Raw genomic sequence first — 17,496 nt, 5'->3', positions numbered from 1 at the left:
GCGGGGCGGGTACCGGGCCGGTCCCACAGCCTCCATTTTGCGGTGTAGCTGCGGGAGAGAGGCCGGAGGCTCCGCAGGTTTCCCCTCAGGTGAGGCAGCCGGAGCGGGGGGGGGAAGTAGGGAGGGCCGGCCGCCACTCGCGCGCGCCCCTCGCCTCAGGGCCCGGCCCCGCCGGTTCTCCTCACACACCGCCTCAGGGGAACGGAGGGGTGGGGAGCTCGGCCCCAGCCCCGCCGCACTCTGAGGCTGGGGCCCGGGGCAGGGCTCCCGGAGCCGCGGCCGCCCGCCAGCTCGGGGTTCGGCAGGTGGGCCCGCCCCAGGGGTGTTCTCCCCCCCCCCCCCGGCCGGGGGTCTGTCCTCCCGGTGGGGAGTGTGGATGAGGTCCCGGTCCCCTCGGGAGATGTAAGTAGAGTCGATACTTGCCTCCGCCTGTAGCCGGGGCTCGCCGCCATGCCCCGGGGCTGAGGGGAAGCGGGGCGATACGTGACCGCCCTGCCCGCCGGGAGAGCCACCACCCCTCTCCGTTTCGGGGCGGGACGGGAGCGGCCCCACCGGGGTCCTTTAAAGGCTCCGGGGGCGGGTGTGGTGCCGGCGGGGGCGGTGGTGGCCGCGGCTGGGGCTCAGGTGGGCGCGGGCGGTGCCTCCTCCTCCGCCCCGCCGTGTGAGGGGGGTCCCCGCGGGGGCCGGTCTGAGGGGAGGTTTCCCTCTTTCTACCCCTCACTCCTGCCCCACACGCCGGGTTTAGCGCGTCCCTTAATGTTACACCCCTAAAACAATATATACCCCCCCAATAAAAGGACCTTCCCCCCTCAAATTGCGGTTCCAGCCCGTCCCGGAGGAGCGGTGGGGGCTGCGGGCCGTGGCCGGCGCTGACTCACCCCCGGGCGGGCTGTGACAGCGCCCGGCCCCGCCTTGTGCCCCGGCAGGGAAAAAAAGGGGTGGAAATTAACATCCGATGGGCGAATCTGGTGCTGTTTGGGTTATAAAAGCAGTCACATCTCTGCCTCTGAGGCTGGGGATGCGGGGATGAGTGAGGCCGCGCACCGTGGCAGCGTCAGGCCGGTGTGTGCAAAGTACTTAATATTGTGTAAGTGACTTAATTTATCTCCTGGAAAACATACCTACGCACTGAAAGCTGTTTCAGTAAATACTCCTGGCTGATCATAGGAAGTTTTGAAGAGACTCCTGTAATTAGTGTCAGAAGCAAGTCTGAATTCCCAACTTAGCATCGTGTCGACTGAGTTATGAAAAGCCTGAAGTAATTGAAACAGTGCTCCTTATTTCATCCTTTTAATACTCTAAAACTATTTCTTTTGGCCCAAATTAAAATAAAATATTCAGCTAGAACAAGCAAATGCAAAGATACATTTTAATTTTGTTTCTGTAATTCAGAAGAATGACAAATAGGAATCAGGGTCCTGTTAAAAGGGGAATGATTAAATGAAACACCACCATTCCCAAAAGAACTCGCATAACACATTGAATCCTAGAAAAGGAGCTGATACAACACAAGTAAGGAAAGTGTTAAACAGTCCACTGGTGCGCTGTAAGTCACAGGTTTACACGGGTGGTTAATTCGCTAATCAAAAATACGACATAACTTTGATGACTTGTTTTCTTGAAAATGAGATGTTGGAAACTCGTGCCTTAAAAAGCTTTTTGCCAGAATGTGTTTGCTAGTAAATCAGAAACATAGCTGAAAACTTCATTCATTCTAAATTAGGTATCTCACCAATAAGTCTAAAATTTGATATATTTTAATATGGTCAGAAGATTGGTGGTCCCATTTGTTGTACAAATTACACTTTTTACACTGTTTAAACAGCTGAGTTGCCATCACCAGCTGTTGATTTTGCATCATGAAAAACATTGTAAGTTGTACAGTGGAAATGATAAAGTGCACCTCAACAGCTTTTACAGGGTGTACAATCCTGTCTTCTTAATGGTCTAAGTTCAGTTGAATTACATGAAGCTGAAAAGCTGAAGAAGTTTTTGTTTGGTTGGTTTTTAATATTCAGTTTTGCTGGCACAGTATTTTCATGTAAGCAGAAAGAGGGAAACTGAAATCGGAAGGAAGTGTCCCTGGTCATCTTGTTCCTGAAAGGAGTTACAATTAGTGTTACAGTCAGAAATACCAAAAGAAAGGTGCTATTGAAAGCCAAATGTCAGTAAGCAGCTATCAGTAATAAATACTGTACAGGTACGGGTTTAAGGTGTTTCTTCTTAGGCAAGTAAATAGCCATTAGCAGTGTCTGTGATTTAAGCATAGCTTTACAAAGACACCTTTTGTTGTTCTTCCCCTTTTATTTATTTGGAAGTGGTGATGCAAGTGTATCAGTGTGAGATGCGTCACTGTGTTGCTCTGCAAGTTGCTTTGGGCTCTTATTTGAACTAACCTACTCAAAATTTTACTATTTTCCACATTGTCTCAGGTGTTTAATTCTATGACCACCTATTGCCTTCATGGTCCAACACAATAAGCATTCTGCTTTGCAATCCCTTTGTTCTGGCCAGTGAATACCTAGAAATGTGAATAATGATTCAGCATATTGCATTAATTTGTATATTTCCTATGTCCTTCGATTTGTGCAGCTGAGGTGCGCACTGTCTTAGAAACATGCCGTGAGTAACTCCCAGGCAATCTGGCTGGTTAACACAATTTTTTTTTTTTTTTCCTGGCATTAAATGTTTCGCAACCTGGCTAATGGCCCAGAAACGCCCTGCCTAACTGGTCGGCAACACGGGGGATGATCTCTGTCCTGTCCTGTTCCTCAAGCCCCTCTATTAAAAATGGAGCTAAAATAAACAGTTATTGGCAGGAAAGAGAGATCTTCTACACAATTGAAGTAGGGGGGCAGCCCCCTCCTGCTGGCACCTCGACGTGTATCCTGTATTTCAGAGGTTTTTTTGGAAGTTGAAGATGCTTCCCTTCTGAATTCTGCTTGCTATGGTGATGTGAATGAAAAAAAAAAGGAAAGGTTTTGTAGGTTTAATAGCTGACAAGTACTCCTGAGCAATTCTAAACCTACTAAACATACTGTTCAAGTGATTCAACAGGTAATTAGGAAGCAAATAACTACTACAAACTCATATATAGTGTCTTGACTGTGAAAATATCTTCTTTTTTTTCTCCCAGAATGTCATACCCAGGTTATCCCCCTTCTGGTGGCTACCCTTCTTTCCCTGGTTACCCTGTAAGTACGGCTCTTGAATGTGTTGCATTCCTACTGTATTTATATTCTGCGTATGCTCAATAGTAGCTGCCAGTTCATATACAGTATTTTCTGAAGATTATGGTCTTTGGTTTTGTCTCTATATCCCCAAGGATGACTTTACAGTTGTCTCATAAGAATTCCAAGAAGGAAGTTTTAGACTGTTTTTTGGTTTGGGATTTTTTTTTTTTAATGTTGCTTATTGTTCTAGAAAGATTTTTGATTGTTTGGTCTTGTTTTAGTTTATCTTCATCTTGTGAATTCGCTCTTTTTTGTATAGCAAACTATCTCAGCAAATAATTTTTTTAAAGCATCAGTAGTTCTTACATAAATGCGAGGGTCTTTATGTACAGGGTGAGACGTAATTTCTGAACCAGTTTCTACCACAGTCCCTACCAAATATTCCACATACCCATATCCCAGGTTTTAGAGAGATGCTGAACAAACTTCAGTGGCTGTTACCCTCAGGAAGAGCTTGGAATGCTTTACTCAAGTAGCCCACCTTTCATACGACACCAAGTAAATATTTTTCTGAGGATAAAGGACACCGTATCTTGACTTTGCCCCCCTATCCTTCAGCTGCAGGACTTTGTTCCACCTTCAGCTCATGAGTGAATGGACTAAAAATTCTAGTGGAAGGCTGGAATGTATCAGTTGTGGCTGATACTGCAGGCTTTTTGATACACTGGCATCGTTTTTCAAAGCTAGATGCAACTGTGTGCTTTAATTAGTACAGCACTGATCATATTGTGATTGTGGGAATTTCATATGGTAGTACAGAACTAGTCTTAAGTGTGGAGCTGAGCCTGAGTCCCACTAAGCTACTGAAAAGCTACAAATGCATGCAATATATGTAAATACATGCATATAAATACATGCAATAACTTCGCCAATTGTTTTGCTTTACAATTTACCCTTATTCCCTCCCAAACACTTAAGGCAGTCAAACTAAAACATGTTAGAAGCCAGACTTTCTTAACTGCAGGATTTATTCCCCCTCTCCCCTCCAGGTTCTATTGAACCCTCATGACTGTAGCTGTAATTTATTTTTAACTACATCTGAAAAAGTTTGTTTGGTTTTTTTCTTAGCTAGCATCTAAAATATAGCCAACTTCAAGGGATTAATTTAAAAGACCTTTTAGATTTGATAGCAATGATTCTAGGTTTTCTAGTCTGATCGATGATGCCCAAAGTGATAACCACTGCCAAAAACATTATGAAATTATTTTCTTCTGCAATAGTGATAGTTACCTGAGCAGGGCTGTTGAGGATTCTAATTTTGGGTTTGTGAATCTAAATTCCATTAAGATCTTTTTGTTGAGCTGGCAGAGAAAGGTTAGACTGTACCACTAGGGAAGAGAATATTATATAGCCCAGTCCCAGTAAAAATCTTGGGGCAGCCAAACCCAAGGAGAATCTTTGAGCTAGACTTTACTGCTTTGTAGGTTATTTCTGTTTTCTGGGCTCAAGAATGAGCGTGTACTGTATGGAATGTGTGACCCATATTTCTAAAGCTAGTCAGTAAAGATTATTCTCAGTAAGTGAGTAATGAGTCCATACATTATGCTTCGTTATGAAGCTAATTTTAAATACCTGATTTTAAAGATCAAATATATGACTTTTAACTTACAGAGTTTTTCCTTAGACATCCTGGTCATTCAAGTAAATATTTCTAATGTACGGTAATGCTAATAGCAACCTTTGTGGTATGACTCTAAGTCATATAAGTAGCAAAACAAAGGCAAAGCAAAGCAAAACAAAGAATGTTTGACTTGTTCTTTTTATTTAAAACCTGCAATAGATGTTCAGTCTCACTCAGTGGTCCAGATTTAGTCATTATACGTCTATGCTTTATAACCTGGATTGCCAAGGAAGTGGAAAAAAACCAAAACATAACAACTCTTGTAAGTTCTCACTGTGTAACATTTGAAAATGCTGGTTGTGCGAGAGAGGCAGAAGTTTCAAGGCTACTAAGCTCTTAGAAGTCCAGTAAAAACAGGTGAGCTTCTAATGATTCATAGAGAGCCAGCCTGGCAGATCTTAACCTCCTATGTGGGATAAAAGTAGCAGCTTTCCAGTAAAGGACCAGAGGTCCTGGGGGTTGACAAGTGGAATGTGGCTCAGCAGTGCGTGTCCCTGAGGAGGAAGGTTAACGACAAACCAGGCTGTAGCAAGAGTGAAGCCAAGTGGGTTAAGGGAAAGGATTATTCCTCTGTGCTTGGTGTTCAGGAGGCCACACCTCGGATCACCATGTCTAGTTGTGGAATGTTGCTTATTGTTCTAGAAAGATTTTTGATTGTTTGGTCTTGTTTTAGTTTATCTTCATCTTGTGAATTCGCTCTTTTTTGTATAGCAAACTATCTCAGCAAATAATTTTTTTAAAGCATCAGTAGTTCTTACATAAATGCGAGGGTCTTTATGTACAGGGTGAGACGTAATTTCTGAACCAGTTTCTACCACAGTCCCTACCAAATATTCCACATACCCATATCCCAGGTTTTAGAGAGATGCTGAACAAACTTCAGTGGCTGTTACCCTCAGGAAGAGCTTGGAATGCTTTACTCAAGTAGCCCACCTTTCATACGACACCAAGTAAATATTTTTCTGAGGATAAAGGACACCGTATCTTGACTTTGCCCCCGTATCCTTCAGCTGCAGGACTTTGTTCCACCTTCAGCTCATGAGTGAATGGACTAAAAATTCTAGTGGAAGGCTGGAATGTATCAGTTGTGGCTGATACTGCAGGCTTTTTGATACACTGGCATCGTTTTTCAAAGCTAGATGCAACTGTGTGCTTTAATTAGTACAGCACTGATCATATTGTGATTGTGGGAATTTCATATGGTAGTACAGAACTAGTCTTAAGTGTGGAGCTGAGCCTGAGTCCCACTAAGCTACTGAAAAGCTACAAATGCATGCAATATATGTAAATACATGCATATAAATACATGCAATAACTTCGCCAATTGTTTTGCTTTACAATTTACCCTTATTCCCTCCCAAACACTTAAGGCAGTCAAACTAAAACATGTTAGAAGCCAGACTTTCTTAACTGCAGGATTTATTCCCCCTCTCCCCTCCAGGTTCTATTGAACCCTCATGACTGTAGCTGTAATTTATTTTTAACTACATCTGAAAAAGTTTGTTTGGTTTTTTTCTTAGCTAGCATCTAAAATATAGCCAACTTCAAGGGATTAATTTAAAAGACCTTTTAGATTTGATTCTTAACTGCAGGATTTATTCCCCCTCTCCCCTCCAGGTTCTATTGAACCCTCATGACTGTAGCTGTAATTTTTTTTAAACTACATCTGAAAACGTTTGTTTGGTTTTTTTCTTAGCTAGCATCTAAAATACAGCCAACTTCAAGGGATTAATTTAAAAGACCTTTAAGATTCGATAGCAATGATTCTAGGTTTTCTAGTCTGATTGATAATGCCCAAAGTGATAACCAGTGCAAAAAACAATATGAAATTCTTTTCTTCTGCAAAAGTGATAGTTACCTGAGCAGGGCTGTTGAGGATGCTAATTTTGGGTTTGTGAATCTAAATTCTATTAAAATCTTCTTGTTGAGCTTGGCAGAGAAAGGTCTGATAGTTACCTGAGCAGGGCTGTTGAGGATTCTAATTTTGGGTTTGTGAATCTAAATTCCATTAAGATCTTTTTGTTGAGCTGGCAGAGAAAGGTTAGACTGTACCACTAGGGAAGAGAATATTATATAGCCCAGTCCCAGTAAAAATCTTGGGGCAGCCAAACCCAAGGAGAATCTTTGAGCTAGACTTTACTGCTTTGTAGGTTATTTCTGTTTTCTGGGCTCAAGAATGAGCGTGTACTGTATGGAATGTGTGACCCATATTTCTAAAGCTAGTCAGTAAAGATTATTCTCAGTAAGTGAGTAATGAGTCCATACATTATGCTTCATTATGAAGCTAATTTTAAATACCTGATTTTAAAGATCAAATATATGACTTTTAACTTACAGAGTTTTTCCTTAGACATCCTGGTCATTCAAGTAAATATTTCTAATGTACGGTAATGCTAATAGCAACCTTTGTGGTATGACTCTAAGTCATATAAGTAGCAAAACAAAGGCAAAGCAAAGCAAAACAAAGAATGTTTGACTTGTTCTTTTTATTTAAAACCTGCAATAGATGTTCAGTCTCACTCAGTGGTCCAGATTTAGTCATTATACGTCTATGCTTTATAACCTGGATTGCCAAGGAAGTGGAAAAAAACCAAAACATAACAACTCTTGTAAGTTCTCACTGTGTAACATTTGAAAATGCTGGTTGTGCGAGAGAGGCAGAAGTTTCAAGGCTACTAAGCTCTTAGAAGTCCAGTAAAAACAGGTGAGCTTCTAATGATTCATAGAGAGCCAGCCTGGCAGATCTTAACCTCCTATGTGGGATAAAAGTAGCAGCTTTCCAGTAAAGGACCAGAGGTCCTGGGGGTTGACAAGTGGAATGTGGCTCAGCAGTGCGTGTCCCTGAGGAGGAAGGTTAACGACAAACCAGGCTGTAGCAAGAGTGAAGCCAAGTGGGTTAAGGGAAAGGATTATTCCTCTGTGCTCGGTGTTCAGGAGGCCACACCTGGGATCACCATGTCTAGTTGTGGTAAACAAACTAACAGACAAACAAGACTGTGTCTCCAGGGAGGGCTGCTCCCCTGGAGAAGGCTGAGCAGAGATCTGTTCGGTCTTCTGCTACTTAAGGAGGAGTGATAGAGACATTGGAACCAGACTCCTCTCTAGTTACACAGGAAAGGGGCAGCTGGCAACAACCACAGATTGTAATTGCCATTTGATTTGAGGAAAACATTTTTTACCAAAAATGTAGTCAAACACTGGCACAGCCAGTATAACCCAGAGAGGCTGTGGATTCACTGTTCCTTGGAGATACTGAGAACCTGACAAGGTTCAACAGATGTGAACTCATCTGGCTCCAAAGCAGGCCCTGCTGTGAAGGTGGATGGACTCGGGGCCATCAAGAGGTGCCTCCCACCCTGCAGCACTCTCTGATTCTGTGTCAACATGGGAGACGCATCAGAGCCCCCCCATCCAGGCTTCAGGAATTCTGCTGCTGCCGCTTCAAGTGCTGAACCTAATTATAGAATTTGCATTATTATACACATGGACATTTTGATATCTTGAGAGTTTTTTTCTCTAATGTCCTGTTAGCAGGTGTACAGAGATGCCATTTTTGTGTTTCAGCCGACAGGACAGGAGTCTGTCTATCCGCCAGCCGGTCAGTACTCCTATCCCGCTGTTCCTCCGGGAGGATACCCTCCGGGAGGAGCAGGGACCTATCCTGCAGCTCCCCCCAACGCTGGATATCCAGGGGCAGCAGGATACCCTGCCCCAGGGGGATACCCTACCCCGGGGGGATACCCTGCCCCAGGGGGCTACGCCGGAGCTCCCCAGGCTGGAGGAATGCCACCTTATCCCGGAGGTAAGATCCTTTTTGTTAGAGTATGGTCACCTTGGGAGCAATTTCTGGTGGAAGCATTCCCTGTGCTTGGCAGAAGTAGTAAATAAAAGCCACTTTGTTCAGTGAATCTAGCAGGAAATACCTGCATGCTAATATCAGGGCCGTGATGGTTTTGGGCCACTGCACAGACACAGAGAAATGAGTCTCTTGCACAGAGAGACAAAACATTAAGCCTTTCTTAATGCTAAAACCTTTCTCTTCTCCTAGCACCCACAGGCCCAGGGTTTGGTGTGCCTCCTGCTGGCCCTGCCTTCGGTGGCTACCCACAGCCTCCTGCCCAAAGCTACGCCGGAGGTGGACCAGCACAGATTCCAGGTATGTCATAGCTAAGAAACGTTTAAACATCCAAGGTTATAGCAAAAGATCCCAGGATAGATAGTGAGATCCAGCTCTGTAGGTGCTACATCCAAAAGAGTCAGCTGTCACTGATTAATGGTCATGGTTTAACTCTAATAATAATGAAGCTGCTGTTAAAGTGGTAACAATTGTACTTACATATTTTGGATAAAAATACAATTCCAGTACAAAAAAATCTAGTTGTAGCTTTGGCATTCACAGTGCTTTTGATGACAAAATAAGATTCCTTCAATTCTTTTTGCGCCAATGAATTCTTAATATTTATCCTTTATATGTTAGACATTTCATTTATAATATGACTTTAAAAGAGAGCACAGGACACACATCCTTCATTTGCATGGGCTATCTTGGCTTTTGTCAGATAGCAGTATTAAATAAGGAGAGATCTTCCCAGTTCCCACAGCACCAGTAAATTCAGTATTTTTAGAATCGCCTTGTTAGTGTATGTACTAAAATGTGTCTGTGGTTGCTTCTTCCCATCACTCCCAAGGGAAAGAAGATCAGTTACTGCTCACGATAGGTATCATTATTTAGGAAACAGGTTTTGTGCAGTGGTAGGTGTGTAAATGGCTTTATTTTCAAATTAGATAGCATTTACATAATAAGAGGAGACCTAATAAATTCCTTTTATCTTGTTCTTTAATTTATTTTCAGTAGGATATCCTGGTGGACAAGCACCATCACCAATGCCTGGTCCGGTATGTGCTGTATCCTCTTCTATAATCAATCTTTTGTGGCTTCTGTAGTTCTAATGTTTTTACAACTGCTTTTGAACAATTTGCAGTGTGTTCTGCATCAGGAGTTTCCAGCTCTACTCAGAGCACAACCAGAACAAAATCACAACCCCGTATCTGTGTTACACTCACTCATCAAGTAGATCTTCATCCGTACACTTGGGGAAAAGCATCATTTTGGCATTGGTGGCTGAAATACCGATTCCAAAGTTGTGATTTTAATTTGAATTTGCATTATGCAGCATAGCTAGTTACACCTGACTCTTATTTTTCAGCCTGCAGCAATGGTTCAGTGCACCCAGGGCACAATTCAAGCTGCTCCAAACTTTGATGCTGGAAGGGATGCAGAAATTCTACGCAAAGCTATGAAGGGGTTTGGTAAGAAAGCAGTAAAAGCTTAAAATTTCTCTTGAGTTAACTTCTTAAATGCATTTTGTCCTTTCCTTCAACTTTTATTTAACCATACATTTTTCCTCCTCAAGCTTTTCAAAAGTCACACTTTCAAAACGGGCAATTTAGTAGACAAAGTTATGTAGAAAATTTGGTAGACTTAAATGGTAGTTATTTTATTATGTAACTGTGCCCAAACACAAGATTATAAAACATGTAGCCTCAGAGGGATTATTACAAGTTCTTACATGAAATTGCCTTTCTGTTTCCAAGGAACTGATGAGCAGGCTATCATCGATGTCGTGGCCAACCGCTCCAATGATCAAAGGCAAAAAATCAAGGCAGCTTTCAAGACTATGTATGGCAAGGTATGTTCCCCAGTTCCGTGAATCAGTAAATAAACCCAAACTTCCAGCTGCTGCTTTCACTGCCTGATTGCATTTCAGTCCTGGGGAGTGGTTGGGGCATTTTTAAAATGTGCTTCTTCTAGTTATTTTCCGTGTGTACAGGGGAAAATCTGGTATTTAACATGGTCTTGTCCTGATACCTGGCAGAAGGAGGGGGTGGGGGAAGGTTGGGGGGTGCTGTCCTCACAAAACAAGACGCTTCTCTGCTTTTATAATGCTTGATAGATAGAAAATAGTCAAGCTTAAACTGTCCTTGTATTAGTGTCTGAAACTACCAAGTGTTTATGCACACAAACCAGCACTGAAATCTGCTTTTTCCTAAGCAACAAACTGAGAAACCGTTTGAGATTTGGTTAGTCAATAAAAGGCCAAGATAATTTAATTTTTTCCCTCTGTCATTTTTACAACTTAAAGTGAAATTTTATAGTTGCGGCATTTTTCAGGACCTGCCAGGACCTTAATTAGTGATAACGGATTAGATAACGGAGACGAGCTGAGCTGTCAAAGTTTCAAACAAAGGGAAGTTCTTTGTAAGAAATAAACTAAAGCTTTATAGGAGAAAGAGCACAAAGTTAGAAACCAGTCACAAAAGTAAGTTCTAGTTTGATCTTTTTTCAGTATATCATTTCTATGGTTAACGTTTTCCAAAGCCCTTTTTATGTTTATAATTGAACAGGATTTAATTAAAGATCTGAAGTCTGAGTTAAGTGGAAATGTGGAAGAACTGATCCTAGCGCTCTTCATGCCAAGCACCTACTACGACGCCTGGAGTTTACGTCACGCAATGAAGGTAAGGGTTTTCCTGTCTAAGAAAAGTGAATCCCTGACCCCTGCATTGCTGACAAATCCTGTAGTGGCAAACAAATTTCAGGACTGCAGGGCTTAAAACTCTTTTCTGCTGAGTCCCCCAGTTGCAGGCAGTTCCTGCAGGATTAGCCTGTTCTGAGCAGCCATCCATCCGGCAGAGGACAAAACACTGCAGGACAGAACTTTGTTCTCTGCCACTTTTTTGTGGCTCACAATTTTTGCTAGAACCTACAAAGGGCCAGGGCACATATGAACTGTAACCACTGTTTAAGCTGAAGGAACATACCCCTCCTTACTGGGGACAAACCATTGCTACTGAAACATATTTTTTGATTATCCCAGGTTTTTTTCCAAAAGGACAATAATAAAAAAAAATTATTGTTTAAGGTCAGATGATTCACGTATCTGTACAAGTATTAAGACTGTACTAGAGATTAGGTGAGATAGTTGGTTTAAACTTTTACCTCAGGTAAACTGGTACATCCAGTTTACCAGCAGCCAATACTGGAAACAAGTATCTTAACCCATGTATGAATGCAGACTTTCTAGAGAACATGGAGGTTAAATGGATACCTGGCTTTAGTGGAGGCAGCAGCCACTCTTACCATTTAAAAAATTTATAATACAACAAGACCTAGAAATCTCATATGGATCCACTCCTGTCTAATCCTTGCCTGGTAGAGATGGCCATACCAGTAAGATCTCATTGTACACAGACCTCACACTTAATTTTTATTCTGAGGAGAGGGAGACATCTATAAAAAGCTGCTGCTGGTGCTCCACGGTGAGGAAGAGGCTACATTTGGAATAGGGAACAGGCTTGTACATGGACCAAACCAGAATTTACATGCATTATCATTGGCTGTAATGATTATCATAAGCCTCTACCTTCCTCTAGTATGTTTCCAGATTAAAACTGACAAAGATTTTCCTTCCTAAACCACTTGTCAGTTAACTTTGGCTGATGTCACTGTTGTGGATGTATAGTTTCAGGGTGTTTTTTGTTTTGAACTGGTGCAGAATTGAATGTTTGAGGAATCTTCATTCCATTTTCAAGTATACAGAAGACTTGGTGCTTTCACACTGCAAGGATACTGTTCTTACACTGCAGATTGTATTAAGTTTTGCAGTAACTGATGACTGCTTCATTTCACAGCTGAAAAAATGGAGTAGGTGGTGCTGTGTAGTGACACCCTCTTTTCCTTTGCCTACAGGGAGCGGGCACGCAGGAGAGGGTGCTGATCGAGATCCTCTGCACGAGGACAAACCAGGAAATACAAGAAATAGTGAGGTGCTATAAATCCGAATTTGGAAGGGACATCGAGCAAGACATCAGAGCAGACACTTCAGGACACTTTGAACGATTACTTATATCTATGTGCCAAGTGAGCTTTAATTTTATTTGTTTTTGGTAAGATAATGGTGTACAGTCTGACTTCAATGCATATAGTCATAATGGCCCCATAAATAAGTTGCCTGTATATGATTAGCAAGAGCCAAGTTTTTAAGAAATTAACCCTGTGCCACTAATTTATTTCCTAATGACAAGATAGAACAACTTCAGTCCCTCCTCAAGGAAGAAATATTTCCTAACTACAAATCCATGATGAATTGTGCGACCTAATGTAGCACCCTGTATTCATCTCAGAGAATTTATGTGTTATTTGCTTTACTGTGCAGATGGGATCAATTGGTACCACAAAGCAGTGCTCCACACTGCTGTTAAAGCACATGCTTTTTACTTTTTGCATATGTTAACTAAATAATTTGGGTGAATCTGGTAGAAGAGCCTTTATGGTACACAGAATACCTGTGAGAGTCCCTACAAACAAGCCAAGAAGCACCACAGGGCAAAACTTACCTCCAAACTCACACCATAACCCCCTTCACACCACCAGAATTAGGGAGGTGCTGCTGCTGAGCTCAGGTGAGCCCCAGAGCTTGTCTATCCCATATAATTTCCTGGGGCTCTTTGCATTGAAGGAAAACTTGCTGTTACCCATGTTTAGGAAAGAATCCATGCTGATGCAACTTCCCACATTGCTCTGATCGATCTGCCTCTTTGCTGTCAGAGTTTCTATGACTCTTCTCTATCTTGTTTGCCTCTACCCTTGGGAGAGCTCAGCTATGAACAAGGCATTTGGATTAAGAAGTCAAAATCCCCAAGAAAGCCAACCTCGAGAAGCTCGTGCTGCTAATTTTTATTTTGATAAATCCGTTACTTCACAATAATTGACAAGCACATTATTTAAATATTATATTAACCACTACAGATACAACAGTATTGGAGAGCATGTACTCAGCCAGTAAATGTACCAGTATCCATCCATGCACTGGGCAGCAAAGAAAAACCAAAATCAAAACATAAAATATCATATAAGCTCTACTGACATACTACAGCTATACTAAGTGCTTTCTGGAGACATTCTTACTTGAAATTAGCACATTCTACTAAATAAATATAAGGCCTGAGATATTTCAGGTGTGCATATTCAGTAAGATAATTCATTAGTTCGTTTGGGAAGGTTCTTTGCAACTTGAAGCCTAGAAAAAAAAAAACAGATTAAGAGAAAGCTTATGTTATTAAGTAGAACAGAGAATTAAGTCCAGTACTTGGATGAGATGGTGCGTGGGATGAAAGAAATTATCTGAGTCAGTGTATCTACAGTTCAAGGTGTGCACTACAGGTGTGCACTAATGGGCCACTTGTGTATTTGGTGCCTGTAAGAAATATTAAACCAACGAGCAGTTTTAAAGCAATGTAACGTTATTTCAAACTGCTGTTACACTCTCTGCCCCAAGCTTTGAAGATTTCTGCAAGCAGTTCAAGCAAAGCCTCCTCTGTGTGATTTCACCTTGACCTCTGTTGTCTTTGCTTTTAGGGGAATCGGGATGAGAATCAAACGGTGGATTATCAAAAAGCTCAAGACGATGCTCAGCGTCTGTACCAGGCAGGCGAAGGAAGACTCGGGACCGATGAATCTTGCTTTAATATGGTTCTGGCAACCAGAAGTTTTCCCCAGCTGAAAGCAACAGTTGAGGCCTACTCCAGGGTAGGAGGAGTTCTTCACTAACTTCAGTGTATTTTAAACCAGGGTAGGAGGAGTTCTTCACTAACTTCAAATGAGCTTGGTCAGTGTATTTTAATTTAAAGTTCCAGTTTTTGCTGCACTTCGTAACGCACATATTCATCTCCTTTATTTGTAGATTGCTAATCGAGATCTATTAAGCAGCATCGACCGAGAATTTTCTGGGAACGTGGAACGTGGTTTGAAGGCTATTTGTAAGTGATATGTTCTATCCCTCCCCTTATCCCTTGGGAATTAAACCTTGTAAACGTAATTAAAGGCGACTCCAGTTCAGCGCTGGCCATATGGCAAACGCGCACGCAGTCTGCTAGCACAAAAGTAACTTCAATTATTCAAATTATTCACTTTACACTTAATTGGTAATAATAAGCACCCACAATGAAGAAGTCCGTTTGAAACAAGAAAAGGCTACAGAGGAGCCACTCATCCCTTCTCTGAGAAAGGGTCACTGCTTAGTGCTCACAGGGGTATTTTTCAGAGCTCTGGAGAAAACCACGATACCAGGGTAACAGAGCCATGGCTGGTTGTGTGGCACCTCGGCACAGACACCTGAACCACCTCCACACACACCTCACAACCAACAGGAACCTGCTTCAGGCACAGTTCCTTCTCCAACCCCTCTTCCCCACCACCACCTGCCCCCAGAAAGCTCAGCGTTTTTAAGGAAAACTCCAGCAAAGCAGACAATCTGTTTTGAATTCACTTTTCCTGCTGATTTTTTATAGTGAAGCAGTTCACAAAGCAGACAATCTGTTTTGAATTCACTTTGTCCTGCTGATTTTTTATACTGAAGCAGTTTGGATTCAGCACAATTTGCTGACAGTGAGAATCAGTGTGATTTAATGGTAAATCTGTGGACACCAGTCCTACCGGTGTTACCAAAAAGACAGCATTTCTGTAGCTATAATGGATAAGCAAAAACTTCCCAGATTATATTCTGCTCAAGAGTTTTATGGGGAAAAATTAGCTCTGAGAATCACGGAATCATTTAGGTTGGAAGGGACCTTTCAAGACCATTGAGTCCAACCATCAACCTAACACTGACAAAAAGGACCACTAAACCATGTCCCTCAGCACCACAGCCTTTTAAATACCTCCAGGATGGTGACTCCACCACTTCCCTGGGCAGCCTCTTCCAATGCTCGATAACCCTTTCAGCATAAATTTTCTTCCTAATATCCAATCTAATGATGTAGAAGAACAAAGGTTGTCTGAGAGTGAGCAATCTCACTGAAACAAGATCCATTCTGTAACTACTGGAGTGAGACTTTTTTACAGTTGTACTTTCCTTAGTGACATTCTAGCAATGGAACGTGAGTAAAACCCCTCGTATCCCAGCACCAGCTCTCCAAGAACAACTGGTTTTAAGTTACCTATTTGAGAATTGAGGTTTCAAGCCAGCTTTGAGAAGCACTTCCAGAGAAGTGAACTGCTAAGAACCGTTAAGTTTTCCTTTGAAGGAATAACTCGTTTGGTCAGTTTGAAAATAACCTTAGCTCTATAAAGCAGTTCCTGGATCTCCACCAGTACCTACCTCTAGATGTCTACAGCAAAAATCCTGACTTGATCCTGCCAGGTATCACGATACAGTCTACAATACTGAAACTAACCCGAAAAATCTCTTTTATTGCAGTGCAATGTGCTTTAAATCGCCCAGCCTTTTTTGCGGAAAGACTTTATTATTCCATGAAAGGAGCCGGCACAGACGACTCTACCCTCATCAGAATTATAGTCACTCGCAGCGAGGTAAGAGACCTTTTCCTCTGTAAATGCCACACGGAGCAGAAACCTCTCTGCCCTCACCAGCCTTTCACTCAGTCCTTCCCTCACAGCTGTAGAAATTGTGTATTTTGATGGAGTTTTTATGGGGTTGGCACGTGCTCGCTGGGCTGTGCGGGAGAAGACGTGGGGTGACTCTCTAGGACTTAAAAATCCCACGCTGTGTTTAAATTTTGTGCCTTTTTTTTTGTTGTTTTTGTTTTTTTTCTTTGCACAGATTGACCTTGTGCAAATTAAACAGATGTTCACACAAATGTATCAGAAGACTCTGGCTACGATGATAGCAAGTGACACCAGTGGTGATTACAGGCGTTTGCTGCTGGCAATTGTTGGTCAGTAGAAGAGGATTATCTGTTCTTTTTGTTTTCTTTTTTAAAACAAACTGAAGGACATGTAACATGTAACATGCTTTATGCAGACACGGGCTATCCTCATGTGTAAAAGAATAATTTTAAAACTTTGTATAATCAAATAATGCTTTCTTGATCATTCCATAAGCTTGATGCACTTAAAATTGCCTTAATTTACAGCACGTAATATTCTTTATTGTATAATAAAAGATATATATCTTGTCTATTAGCCCCTAAGCCTTGGTCCTTTTGACCCAGACAGAGCCCCCTCCCCTCTGCCACATCCTGCAGCTTTGAACTGTTTGTCTTGGCTCAGTCTCCAGCGCTCAACAACTCCATTGCAACACCTGAATGGAACTGCTGAGCTGACTCGGGGTGACCAAAAAAGCCCCAGGCTGTGATGGAAAGCATTTGTCATACCCCCCTTTAATGTCTTCCCATTGTAACCTCCAAAAACACGCACGTGCTCAGTGCAAGTCACGTTGCAGTGACAGTTTAAGGTGCTTGGCAGAACCTGACTGTACTCCCTCATTTAATTTCTTCAATTAGTTCCGGTTAGTGGAGAGTTACCATTGTGCTTAAGACAGTGATGGAAAGGAGAAATCATCTCAGAATTAATACTGAAGTGCCTCCTGGTAAAGGAGTGGGTCACAGAGTGAATGCCTGAGCAGTGAAACAGCCAGAATCCGAAGGCAAACGCTACAGAACACACGTCAGTCCCAACTGAGGGCGATGGTGGCCTGGACAATACACACAGCTACGGGGAGGTCTTCAAAGGGGTTGAAAAGACCAGCTTGGAGCAGCACATTGGCTTTTATAGAAAGCCCCAGTGAATCCATCCCCAGCCATCAATGTAACAGAAGCTCCAAGGTCAGCAGTGTGTTTCCT

General features: G+C 42.3%; 2 protein-coding genes across 3 annotated transcripts in view; one reads left to right on the top strand and one right to left on the bottom strand.

The window, feature by feature from the left end:
- Positions 1 to 16,837, top strand: ANXA7 (annexin A7). 2 transcript variants are annotated; one of them, XM_014956241.1, is made up of 13 exons: positions 1 to 89; positions 3,137 to 3,194; positions 8,419 to 8,656; positions 8,903 to 9,010; positions 9,710 to 9,750; positions 10,062 to 10,164; positions 10,450 to 10,544; positions 11,260 to 11,373; positions 12,605 to 12,775; positions 14,273 to 14,443; positions 14,598 to 14,673; positions 16,113 to 16,225; positions 16,476 to 16,837. In XM_014956241.1, the coding sequence occupies exons 2-13, from the start codon at positions 3,138 to 3,140 to the stop codon at positions 16,596 to 16,598; spliced, it is 1,410 nt and encodes a 469-aa protein (XP_014811727.1). In that variant the 5' UTR covers positions 1 to 89; position 3,137; the 3' UTR covers positions 16,599 to 16,837. The 2 variants fall into 2 exon arrangements, with proteins under 2 accessions (XP_014811727.1, XP_014811726.1); XM_014956240.1 differs by having other exon boundaries at positions 9,707 to 9,750.
- PPP3CB (protein phosphatase 3, catalytic subunit, beta isozyme) overlaps positions 13,577 to 17,496 on the bottom strand; it is a 50,696-nt gene continuing 46,776 nt past the window's right edge. Inside the window, exon 14 of the transcript XR_001413618.1 lies at positions 13,577 to 13,934. The gene's annotated coding sequence lies outside the window, so the exon portion shown is untranslated. The remainder of the gene's footprint in view (positions 13,935 to 17,496) is intronic.

Source organism: Calidris pugnax, unplaced genomic scaffold (assembly GCF_001431845.1).
Source record: "Calidris pugnax isolate Ruff unplaced genomic scaffold, ASM143184v1 scaffold196, whole genome shotgun sequence".
In the NCBI taxonomy this organism is placed as follows: Eukaryota; Metazoa; Chordata; class Aves; order Charadriiformes; family Scolopacidae; genus Calidris; species Calidris pugnax.
This window is presented reverse-complemented; position numbering and strand designations above follow the sequence as displayed.